This window comes from Ciona intestinalis, chromosome 9 (assembly GCF_000224145.3).
Source record: "Ciona intestinalis chromosome 9, KH, whole genome shotgun sequence".
Lineage (NCBI taxonomy): Eukaryota > Metazoa > Chordata > Ascidiacea > Phlebobranchia > Cionidae > Ciona > Ciona intestinalis.
This window is the reverse complement of record NC_020174.2, coordinates 179,519-191,864: the sequence shown is the minus strand read 5'-3', so window position 1 is coordinate 191,864 and position 12,346 is coordinate 179,519. Positions and strand designations below refer to the sequence as shown.

General features: G+C 37.5%; 2 protein-coding genes across 2 annotated transcripts; one reads left to right on the top strand and one right to left on the bottom strand.

Moving 5' to 3' along the window:
* Positions 1–1,281: 1,281 nt before the first annotated feature.
* LOC100179268 (dipeptidyl peptidase 2) lies at positions 1,282–6,933 on the top strand. Its single transcript, XM_002127441.5, has 9 exons — positions 1,282–1,470; positions 2,268–2,407; positions 2,771–2,934; positions 3,417–3,614; positions 3,870–4,050; positions 4,529–4,708; positions 5,069–5,212; positions 5,564–5,712; positions 5,935–6,933. The coding sequence occupies exons 1-9, from the start codon at positions 1,320–1,322 to the stop codon at positions 6,110–6,112; spliced, it is 1,485 nt and encodes a 494-aa protein (XP_002127477.1). The 5' UTR covers positions 1,282–1,319; the 3' UTR covers positions 6,113–6,933.
* Positions 6,934–7,739: 806 nt separating this feature from the next.
* LOC100176938 (WD repeat-containing protein 5) lies at positions 7,740–11,137 on the bottom strand. The gene is made up of 8 exons (XM_002127664.1): positions 10,745–11,137; positions 10,126–10,199; positions 9,651–9,830; positions 9,354–9,437; positions 8,941–9,119; positions 8,741–8,774; positions 8,248–8,410; positions 7,740–8,030 (listed from the first exon to the last, which is right to left on the bottom strand). The coding sequence occupies exons 1-8, from the start codon at positions 11,010–11,012 to the stop codon at positions 7,930–7,932; spliced, it is 1,083 nt and encodes a 360-aa protein (XP_002127700.1). The 5' UTR covers positions 11,013–11,137; the 3' UTR covers positions 7,740–7,929.
* Positions 11,138–12,346: the final 1,209 nt, after the last annotated feature.

The following is a 12,346-nucleotide window of genomic DNA, read 5'->3' as shown; positions in this document are numbered from 1 at the left end:
TCATACAACTCATGCTCACTGTCGAGTTATAACATGGGTGTCATCTTATACACCAGAAACACATGGTGTATTCATACACCTCATGCTCACTGTCGAGTTATAACATGGGTGTCTTCTTATACACCAGACACACTTGGTGTATTCATATACCTCATGCTCACTGTCGAGTTATAACATGGGTGTCTTCTTATACACCAGACACACATGGTGTATTCATACACCTCATGCTTACTGTCAAGTTATAACATGGGTGTCATCTTATACACCAGCCACACATGATGTATTCATTAATTCATACACCTCATGCTCACTATTGAGCTAAGATGCTTTCATGTTTATCCTAGGGTTTGGAACCAAGGTTTAATACACGGGTGTTTTATACCATAAACAACATGCCAGTCTCTGTACGATGTAGAAATGGCCACCGCCAGGATGGTTGGTGGTTTATTATTACAAACGGCAACAGTTGATGAAGTAGCCTACTTGTTCTACGAAACTCATTGGAAAAGAAAAAGGACAAAAGAGAGAGCGAGGAAAGAAGGAAATTCTTTGTTCTTTTGCAACGATCTCGCATGTTTTGTGTGTTGTGTGTTTGTATTGTGTTCGAGGTTGTATTAAAGCGAATATAGCTGTTTAAATGAATGTATCTTGCTTTATCCTCGCATGACGGGGCAACGACAGTCGTTATAACACGGGTGTTCTGTTTCATACACCTCGTGCCTGCTTACAAGTTACCACGTATGTGACTTTGTGAATGTTTGTTTTTATTGGCAAGAAATCACTCGTTTTCGGTTAACAGACTAACAGTTTTATATTTTTAGTTTTGTCGAAATTCATGGCAGTAATAGAGTTGTTGTGTAGATTGTGCAACCAAGGGTTTTTTGTTACTAGTGAAGAATCCTTCGTTACAGATTAGGCAATACGTTATAGATATTAGGGTTTATTTATTATTGGGGGATTCTTTATCACTCACTCCTATATTTTAACAACATCATGTTCAAAAGGGACCCAACGTTTGCCGGTTGATTTGCAGGCATTCCTTCTTATAGCAATAACCCATTGCTCTAAAAGCCGTGCATCAAATGGAAATGTATGTCCACCAGTTAGCATTTTACTTTTAGACACTAAACAGCGTTGCGTCATTTTTGTTTTGCAAAAGTTGCCCAGAAAAATGCGCGCTGCAATGATTTGTTTCTAGATGAAGTACTGACTTCTATCACCTCCTAGCGAAAATTTTGATCGGTCGAATCGCCCCATTAAACAATTACAATCTATTTCCAGTTGGTGCTTAGGTTTTTCACAGTTAAATCTGAGCAACCATGAAAAGTTTATTTTGTTTTACTTTGTTGGCGTTTTTGCTTCACGCAACAACAGCAACGTACCACACCAAATATTTTGAACAATTTGTCGACCATTTCAACTTCCAAAGCAACGGCAATGCTACATATATGCAAAGATATCTTATATCCGGTAACTTAACATAATATTAATTTAACATATCATAATATTTTATTTATTTTTCCAAACTATGGCAAAGACCAAACAAACTAAATCAAAGAAAAGAAAAGAAAATTAACAGCAAAATGACAGTCGTTAAATTGTGCTGGGTTTATAAAGTATAAAAAAACCATTTGATAAAACGTGTTACTATTCAACTATAATTTATGAGTTAATAAACAAACAAAATATTGTTCCCGTAACAAACATGTTTTATGACATCACATGATGTAGTGTGACATCATAGTTAACAGCCATTGTACCATGCATCACCATTGTTATCTAACAACCATTGACAATAAAAGGGATTCTAATTCATGTTTGCTTTACCCTGGTTATATAATGGGGTCATGAGTTGGGGCAACAATAAGGTTTTATTATTCATTGTTTTGCTGTTGCACATATACAGAGGCTGTTACAGCAATAGAATTATTTTCAAGGCAAAAATCTGAAGTGACACAGTTAAATTTTTAAGGCAAAAATCTGGGGTGACATTAGTTAAAATACAGTTACACTCATAGTTGTCAAACACAGGGAACCTCATTGATTAATGAGGTGAATACATACAATATACTTTGGCCCTGCTCTAGACCTGTAACAGCAGGGTAAAAAATGTTTAAGTTTTAAAACCGAGGTGTAAAGGCATAATATGATGTCACCCCTGTTTTAAACATTTTTTTACATGTCCACTGCTTGTACAAGTCAATTTGGCATATATTCCCCATTTTTGTGAGGTCTATTATTAATTTATTATTATATTATTTCTATAGATGAACACTGGGTGGCGGGAAAGGGTCCGATGTTATTCTACGCTGGCAACGAAGGTGACATCGTTGGTTTCAAAGATGCTTCAGGGTTGTTGACGGAGACGGCTCCGAAACTTGGGGCGATGGTGGTGTTCGCTGAACATGTAGGTATCGTGTGCTGGTGTGTTTAAATTGTGTGCTTTATACTATATAGGAATAGCTTATTTCTTCTGTTGCCTGCTTTGCTGCCATAAATATTTTTGGGACAGGTGTTGTTGCCATATATATGATCTTATGATGTTGCTGCTTGTATATTGTGCCTGCAGCCCAGTAGTTATGGCTTTGAAACCTGCTACCATTGTGGGTGTATGTGTCTTTGGTCCAGTAACTTAATGACATAACCTCATAAAAGTGATCGAAACGTTAAAATTGCCATTAAAAAAGACCCCTTCAGACTGTGTATGTATCATAGGGCGAGGATAAATAAGTTGCGTTACTTGCTTTTAATCAAATATATCGTTACACAGAGATTCTACGGGACTTCTCTTCCATTCGGTAACGATTCGTTCATCGATAAAAATATTGGTTTACTGTCAATTGAACAAGCCATGGCCGATTATGCTTATTTATTAAAACATCTCAAGTCGTCATATAATGCTGACGATATTCCAATCATTGCATTTGGTGGGAGGTGAGGAGTGTTTGTGGTTCATTACTCAAATAATTTGTTCCAAAACCAACAAAGTTTGAATACATCACAATGATTAACCGTAAATTTAGGGGTGTTTGGTGGCATGTCTGTCACCCCATCTTTTGAAACAGAGGATGACATGACTGTATTAAATGCCCTAGTTTTACAACTCAAACAGCTTTTACCCTCCAGTTGTTGTCTTCGTGTTTATAAACATTAAAATACTGCCTACGACCACCACTGTATATAAATACCCTTGTCTCAGACTCACCCTGTTAAGTCTATAGTCTATTTCAGAAGACACTTAACTTGTGAATGCAGCGTTTGAAACCAAAATATCGTTAAACCTCTTGCTACAACTTTTTTTGTGAATCACAAATCTTGCACTTTTTTGATATCTGACTTCAGAGGTTAAGTAGGCAACCTTGTATGTATATTGTGCACGCTATATATGATATCCAACTTCAACCATCTTGTTACAGTTATGGAGGTATTCTCGCAGCTTACATGAGGATCAAATACCCCAACCTTATAACAGGAGCTCTCGCAGCTAGCGCCCCCATATATTGGACATCTGGGGAGGGTAACCCCCATGGCTTCTGGAAGTCCGTCACCACCATATTTGGGCACAACGAGGGTTGCGTGAACCGGGTGAAGGAAGGATTTGCTGAAACTGCAAAGTGAGTCGGGTGTTTGTGTGTGATGTATTTTATTCAAGTTGAACTATGTTAAAAAAACACTTTTGGGAAAAGGTAGATTTTTTATTGAGAATATTATTTATAAATATCTAATATGGTAGAAATGTTGGTATATTGGTAAGAGTAAGGTCTTCAGTGAGACACACCTGAGACCTGGGATGTAGGTCTATTACTCTAACACCCAGGGTGCTACCATCTATACCCCACAAACCCCCGATACAACATTTATCATCCTAGGTACGCACAACAGGGCAAGTATGATGTCATCAGCAAAGGGTTCAAGACATGCAGTCAAGTGAAAAGTTCATCGTTAATGCATTTATATGGCTGGGTGCGTAACTCATTCACACAACTAGCAATGGCCAACTATCCTTACCCAGCAAACTTCTTTGGACCCCTGCCAGCTTTTCCTGTTAATGTAAGTTGTCTTGTGCTGCGTGTATGCCTTGAATGCAAGGGTTAAAGGCTGGACACTGCTACCATTGTGACATATTTGTTGATACGTGGTTTGTGTGTCTGCTTTTATCCCAGAAGTTACAAGTTGTGTCGCCTTTGGACAACGCACATAACAAATGCTTCATCAACCCAGTGGTCACTGATGGGTTGTATAAATTGTCAACCATACAGAAAAACAATCACCCACAGAGTTACCTATAAGTTACATACGTGGTAACTTATAAGCGGGCACGAGGTGTATGAAAGAGAACACCCGTGTTATAACAACTGTTGTTGCCCCGCCATGCGAGGTAAATAAGTTACATACGTGGTAGCTTGTAAGCGGGCACGAAGTGTATGAAACAGAACACCCGTGTTATAACGACTGTTGTTGCCCCGCCGTGCGACGATATAGCAAGTTAAATTCAATTAATCAATTCATAATAAACCCACCCACCCAGGTTGCTTGTGAGAAAATGTTGAAAGCAAACACAGCCATTGAAGGAATGTTGGAAGCAACCTCGTTGTTGTATAACGGGACAGGGGATAAAGATTGCTTCGATATCTATGAGGAATATATTGAGTGTTCGGATCCTACTGGGTGTTCGTTGGGTTTAGCTGCAAGGTCGTGGGATTATCAGGTTCGTAAATTATGGTGTGGACGTGGAGGGTTTGCATTGAACCAGAGGATGCCAGGTTCAATGCTCGATGCTGCTACCATTATTGGGTGTATGTATCCTTGGGCAAGACACTGAAAAGCAATTGTTCCAAGCCAGTGGTCACTAATGGGTTGCGACACCCAGGGTTTTGGCCAAAATAGGTCTAATTGCATAGTCTCATGGCGCGCCTTGCTGTAGGACCTCAACCATATATAATAAAAAGTATACAACCGATGTATTTTTGGGATATAACTGTAGCCTTAATTCAAGGTCCCATGTTGAATAGACTCCCAGTGTTTCCAGATATATTCCACCAACTAAAACTCCCCATTACATTACCAGGGTTGCACTGAGATTGTCCTCCCAGGTGGAAGCACTAACATTACCGATATGTTCCCTGCCATTCCATTTACACCAGAAATAAGGAAGAAGTATTGCGAGACACACCAACGTGTTACACCACGTCGGAATTGGTTGGCACTTAATGTGGGTTTGTGTTGTTTATGTGGTAAATATATAATAACTAAATTGGGCACACAATCTTCTGTGTATAATAATATAGACACCAAACCTGGGTGGGCAGGCCAACTCTTCAATTTTCTGCACTGCATTAATCAGTAAACAAAGTGGGATTAGTTTCACAGGATTGTGGGTCTAACTATTCCTGACCTTCCTGTGTTTAAAAGTTTGACACTTTTATCATTTGCATAAACTTTATATTAAAACTATGATTGAATATTCAGTGATGTTTTTATGACTCTGTTTTGATCACAATATCTAGTAAACTTAATATTGAGTAGACTGTCTAGTCAACTTAATATTCAATATACTTTGTAGTTCTGGACAGACAACTTGAAACTTTCGTCGAACATTATTTTCTCGAACGGTGACCTTGACCCTTGGAAGGATGGCGGAATATTACACGACCTTTCACCCACTGTGGTCGCTCTCCTGGTGAAGGGTGGGGCTCACCATTTAGACCTCAGGTGGGTGTGGGGGGGGTACTACGTGTGCCATGTTCCCCCAACTTTGAAACAGGGTTTGCCTCGATGTTTTAGCACCCAGCATTAAGCTTTGAACCTGTACCCCTTTAGTTTAATGCACTGTCACCACTATGTATGAAATATGTTCCGGGTAGCCGTGATTATTGTTCCTATACATGGTATACATATGTGATAGAACATACTCCATAATGTTGTTCCATGCAGAGGTTCCAACCCACAAGACCCTCCTTCTGTTATTGAAGTTCGTAAACATGAAGTGGAAATCATCTCGGGGTGGATTGCGCAACACTGGGAAAAAATATTGGGAAACACTGGCCAGTTTAAAAAATTCTCAAAAAAACAAACTGCTTCAGCAGTTCGAAAAATTAGATGGAATAATTAGTTGATTAAATTAGATTGATTGGTTTGAGATTGTAGTTTTAATAATGGGTGTTCAGTGCAATTTCAATTTCATATATGATCTCTATAATAGCTAATCTGAATAACTTTGTGGTAATTATTGATGTTGCCACACTTGGTGCACTTACATAATATTGCAAGGTTGATACAAATACTACACAGATAAACAAAACTCCTGTGGCAACTTATTTTGCGTAATAACATTTTCCATGTCTTCACTTGATAAAGGCGACCTAAACAGAATGTTAAAATGTTGGTGCGAAAGTAATTTGCCAAAGGAGTTTTATAATATTTATAATGTGTCAGTTTATAAACGGATGTTTTTTAGAGATTGTTAAGATTTTCTTCAATAAAGGATCCCTATTGCCCCTGAAATTGACCTCAAAATCTGTGGCACCAAAATACCGTGGCCTGTAATTCAAATTCCAAGGCATTGACAAGCCACACGATTTCTCAACCTTGAATGCCACGGACCTAAACTCAGCGAAACGTCACAGTAAGTTTCGTGAGCCACCCATTGCCCACTGTATAAGGCCTATAATTCTCCACCCCCATTTGTATTGACATCAATCAGTGGCATGCGAGTACCGTGGCATGCGAGTACCGTGGCATTGAAGCCACAAGATTTTACCACAGTTTCTATTCAAACCGTAAAATAAAGACTTTTGATTGATTGCTTTCAGCTAATCTTCACTGTACTAATATTCACCGCTGTTTTATTGTTATTGGTTGCTTTAAATTTCCACTGCATAATATCTTTTGTCAGTGTTTGTGATGTAATAAAGATTAATGGAAACACTGGGTTTGGTTAACACTGTTATTCATTGTAAATAGAAATACACTGTACATTTATGTGTAGTGAGGACACATGGGTGTGTGATGGTATGAATAGGCAGGTTACTGGTTAGTTTGCCTCTGCAGTTGTTAAACAGCTTTTAATGTCTTGTTGTAAAAGTTGATTTAATCATGTGTGAGGGTGAGTATTTACTATCACCAGCAACGTACCTATGTGTTCTTGGTATGTGGTGGTACTACTATAGAATAGATAGGAAACTTTTGCAATTAGGTTAAGTTGCCTGTGACAGTGGTTCAGAATCACTTTTATTGCATGTTTCCACTATCTAAGAAGATGGTATGTTTGTCTGTATTAATGTGGGGTAAGATGGGACACCTTTAGCACATAATATCCAAATATCCTGATCGTGTTTTAAACAATTAACAACGGTTTATGGAAGTCATGAGGGTACAGTTTACTACTAAATGGGACGAGAAAACTAGATTAAAAAGGTGTCCCATTTTCCCCACCCTACTATATGCTGTATCTTGCTAATATATATCTAGTACATGGTTTGAATTACAAAGCATTTGGATCTTGTATTTGTCTATTGAGCTTTCTACCTGTTTATAAGGTTAAGCAGCCATGAGATTCAATATTTTACTTATTTTATTCTTATGTTTTAACAACTGTCGTTTTGCTTTTGATTTTCTCCAGTATGTTGATTAAACAGAACCATTATTATTGTATCTAAAGAGTTAATTCATTTTACTGGTTATTGTGTACATAACACATACCTTTATGATGTCATAATAGACAAATAACTACAACTAGATTAGATATCTATGAATGACGAGTGGTTTATTAAAAATAACAACGAAAAGAACTCTACTGCACCCATGTGGCAGGACTGTACGCAACGAAGAAGTTAAAAAGTTGAATTATTTCGTTCCATGACCTCTTGACCCCGATGGGCGGAAGGGAAATACCCATATAAGAGAATAGCACATTGTCACAAGGTGGGGCTAGAAGTCACTTTTCCATAACTTGATGCTTCGGTCGTTTTCTAACGCGCCCGATGCGATAATGTTCTCCGTCGGATGGCAAGCGCTGCACAGGACCACGTCTGTGGGAGGAAAGGACAGTTATGTGGGGTGTGTGCTTTCAATATTCATTTGATTGTTGTTTACTTTGGTTATTTAGTTATGTGTATCCTGTGGTTTAAACACTTATTATCCTCTTGTAACAAGTACACCATTTGATATAACACAGGTGTTCTGTTTGATGAAACAAGTACCCACTTACAAGTTACCACAAATTTGAATTCTGTCTGTACCCCCTACCTGTATGTCCGGATAGTTTTTGAACAATTTCTTTGGTTTGTAGATTCCAGATATATATCATGTGATCTTCCGAACCACTAACAATCCACTTCCCCCCTGTCACGGAAAAGTTTGCGAAAATACAATATTTCTCGTTGCTCTGCCCCGTGTATGTCTTCAAACACTGAAGGTAAATATAAGGTTAGTGGTGAGAAACTTAAAACAAATATACAACAGGAGACCAAGGTCCGGCGCCGTGGCTCAGTGGATAGACACTACCATTGTAACCAAAAGATACCGTGTTCGCTGCTCGATACAGATAGGCGTATGTGTCATTAGGTAAGATCCAGATATGGCTTCAACCCAGTGGCTACTAATTACAATACTACTATGGGTGTCGGGGTAATGGGCCTTGCTAACAGGGCCTATGTGGAGCCATGGCACACAAAAGCTCAAGTACTCTTTACTTTTTATCGCTAATTAAAACTCTAACAAGAACGGAAAAATAACTTACTTTTCCTTTGGTGTAATCCCACAACTTTAAAGTGCTGTCAGAAACAATAATATAATAATTGTAAAATAGTTAATAGTAAACAGCACAATCAATGAGGTGAAATCCCTTTTATAGAATTACGCGTTGAATATCATTGCCACTTTTGCAACATTTCCTGTGGCCCAATCACCTCACTGATATCGAATATAAAAGCAACTCACTTATCTAACGTAGCGGCAAGAATGTATTTTCCGTTTGGTGAGAACTTGACGAATGACACGGGTGGGTTATCGTCGTCGATAAGCGTCTTCAAACATTGCCCCGATGCCGTGTCCCAAATACGACATAACCCGTCGTAACTACTTGATACAATAAGTGCACCGTCTCTATTGAAGTGAACCTGATGGGGTAAAACATAATATTATAATGAGATCATACAACATGCTAAAGGTAAAAGGTACAACAACTTTGAATTACCATGCAGGTAAGCCATACCTACAATTTTAAAATATTTAGTTTTACAAACTGTCAACAAAACAATAACCTTAAAATGCTTAAATGCTTCGCACCACATTTTACAGAAGTTTTTATTTGACAGCTAGTTTTACTAATTTATCAACAACCATCCACTTACAGAAGACACAGGATCTGAATGAGCCGGTAACGTCTTCAAGCATTTTCCCGTCCGTACGTCCCATATTCGAACGCTTTCATCAAACTAAACAACAAAAAAGTAAGAACAAGGCCAAGCGTTTTGTCAATAAAGGTGCCGTAAATTTTTCCACAGTTGTTAAAATCATATTTATTTTTTTAACATTATTAATGGTCATCATCTGCTAACAATATTTTTACATCCAATTTATCAAAAAAAAGTTTTACAGAAATGTATACAACATCAGCAACTTAATTAAAAACAAGAAACACAACTTACCGATCCCGACACAATTAGATTTGATTGAGGGTTAAAGTTGCAGCAGAACACATAGTTACTGTGGCCCTTCAATGTTTTCAAACACTTTCCAGTTGCGACATCCCATATTTTCAATGTTTTATCGTCTGATGCGGAACATAGGAGATGGGAATCGGTGGACCATGCGATGTCAGAGATTCCCTAGTGGGTGGGAAGATATTTAACTTATGAATTGAAGTCAGTATATTTTGATTGACATATAATAAGAAATCAACTCTTTTAAAACAAAGCAAAACAACATTATATCCAAATGCTACAATTTAGGCTATTTCATTTTTTAACTTTGACATTAACAGTGAATATGATTTTAGTTTTGATCAAAATGTTTAAAAACTGCGAACAACTGTGTCAAAGGTTCATAAACCATTGGCTGTTATGTTTGCGTTAAAACTAACCAGAAAACCCAGGTTTCATGCATCAGAATAAAGCAACTTACAAGTTTATGTCCAGAAATAGTTTTCTCATATTTTCCATCATAAGCCCCCCATATTTTGATCAATTTGTCGGCAGCTGTAATAATACATAGGGGTTAAACGGAATAAACATTGTATAAATAGGCTCTATGTCACATGTATTAACTATATATATGCTATAACCATTCTGTAAACTACTACAGCATGCCATGCTATGGAACCTGGAATTTTGAGCCATTACCACAAAACTATATATATATGTCTAAAATACAATTTTCTTTGAAAAGGGGAGTCAGCCATTTATAATTTGAAAACATTGGACTTAAAATAAAGTAAATAAAATCGCGCCCACTCAAATCTTCTGAAATAACCTTAACAATAAAGTTGTTAGCCTACTAGTGAGGAACAAACCCATTACATCAAACTAACACCGAGTTATAACAACTGTTGTTTCATGCAAGGGTAAATAAGTTTCATTCATTTGCAGCGGTGGTCAACAGCAGCAAAACGAACACTCGCTTAAAAAGGCTATGGATAAACACAACCACGACACATTCATTAATTAAAAAGGACAATGCGTTAGGGGTAAGATGGTTACCCAATGCATAGCATGTGGATTCTAAAGTAACACCATAGTCTTACATGAACTAGCCAGCCATTGGCCATCTGGGCTAAACTTGACGGATGAAACAGCTTTAGTGTGCCCTGCCATTGTGAACTTAAGCATATAGTTTGGCTTTTGCTGTTGTGGTTTAGATGAAATATTTGTTGCGTTTATTTTCGGGGGTGGTTTTGAAGCAACTGTCGTGTTCATTGCTGTTGTTGCATTGTTGGCTTCAGTTGTCACAGTTTTTGTCTCTTCGCGTTTTGTCTCAGACTTAGTTTCGACTGAGTTGCCATTCTGGCTCATGGTTATATCCAAACTCCCAAACTGGGCTTAGGGTTTAAAAGAAATATTCCAATATCTTCTTAATCAAATGTATTAATAAACACATTCAACTTATAAGCTGCTATAAATTAAAAATAGTAACTCAATTAAATTGGTCTAAATTTGTAAATTTCGCTCAAAAATAAACTTTACTTTTTGGTTAAATTTACAACAGAATTACGACTGTTTTATTAGCAAGAATTTGCTGTTTTACTTCATAATAGAAGATACAGATAAACACACCATTTTTGTTATGATAATTTTAAATATAAAACTGAATAAACATGCAAAACTACTCGAATAATAAACACGCTGAATGCTGCCATGTTATGGCTGTATGTACTGAACTAAACGAGCATACAGCTGCGTATAATAGCTTTGTGGCTGATCTGTAACTTAAGTAGTAGCCCCCTGGTGTGTATATATTGTTTTGAAAGTCAAAATCTTTCTTAAATGAATCGAAATCTCGAATTATTTGAAACAAGTTCCATGTGCAGATGACGTGAAGCGTGTTGCTGACGTCACTTTCCCACAATGCATTTCGATCAAGCCAAAAAAACAGATTTCAGTTCAGAGACGACGAGCGACGCGAACGAACGGCGCGTTCCATTTTGCTCAACGTTTCGCAGATTTTTAGACTTTTCTCGGTCGAAATGTTACTGTTTCTGAATCGAAAAGTGAAAATACGAGCATTTAGAAGGTTTTTATTTGTGTTTTACTGTTGTTAGTTTGTTTTTTTTTCGTGTAATTTTCCCGATAAAGTTAATATTGGCAACAACACGTACACAAAGAGATGACGTCATCAATTATGGCGGATCACATGATATGTGAAAATCTAATTTAAACGAAATTCCAGCTTCAAAATGTTATACACTTTTTGTAAAGGACTAAAAACAAAACATATTTGAGCATTTTTCGCACTAGGACCAAACACACGGCCTGTTTTAATTGAGAATTCGAGATATACCCCGGCGTCTTTTGTGACGTAATAATTGTGTTGTGGCACGTGACTCGTCTGCACCAATCATAATCGAGCTAAATCGACGCTACTATATAAGCGCGGCGTCGCGACTCGCTGGTATAGTAGAGCCGAGCCCAATGTTTGAGAGTCACTCTGTATCAGTTTATTTATAGGTCTTTGAACATCAATCCATTGACTTGAACGAGTCTACATTAATAAATGTAAATTATTGTATCAGTATATCGACACAGTATCGTTAAATTAACCGATTTTTATTATATTTGGCAGTTTTCTGGTGGAATAGCAGGCTTCTTGCAAGTAGGTAAGGCAAAGGTCATAAGTTCATCTAAATGTT

Excerpts from the sequence above, each read along its gene's own strand:
- LOC100176938 (XM_002127664.1), bottom strand. The coding sequence starts at position 11,012 with ATGAGCCAGAATGGCAACTCAGTCGAAACTAAGTCTGAGACAAAACGC. Across the intron at positions 9,831-10,125 it reads CTATTTCTGGACATAAACTT|GGAATCTCTGACATCGCATG; the intron begins GTAAGTTGCTTT and ends CCCACCCACTAG. Across the intron at positions 8,031-8,247 it reads AAAACTATCCGGACATACAG|ACGTGGTCCTGTGCAGCGCT; the intron begins GTAGGGGGTACA and ends TTCCTCCCACAG.
- LOC100179268 (XM_002127441.5), top strand. The coding sequence starts at position 1,320 with ATGAAAAGTTTATTTTGTTTTACTTTGTTGGCGTTTTTGCTTCACGCA. Across the intron at positions 2,935-3,416 it reads ATCATTGCATTTGGTGGGAG|TTATGGAGGTATTCTCGCAG; the intron begins GTGAGGAGTGTT and ends ATCTTGTTACAG. Across the intron at positions 4,709-5,068 it reads CAAGGTCGTGGGATTATCAG|GGTTGCACTGAGATTGTCCT; the intron begins GTTCGTAAATTA and ends TTACATTACCAG.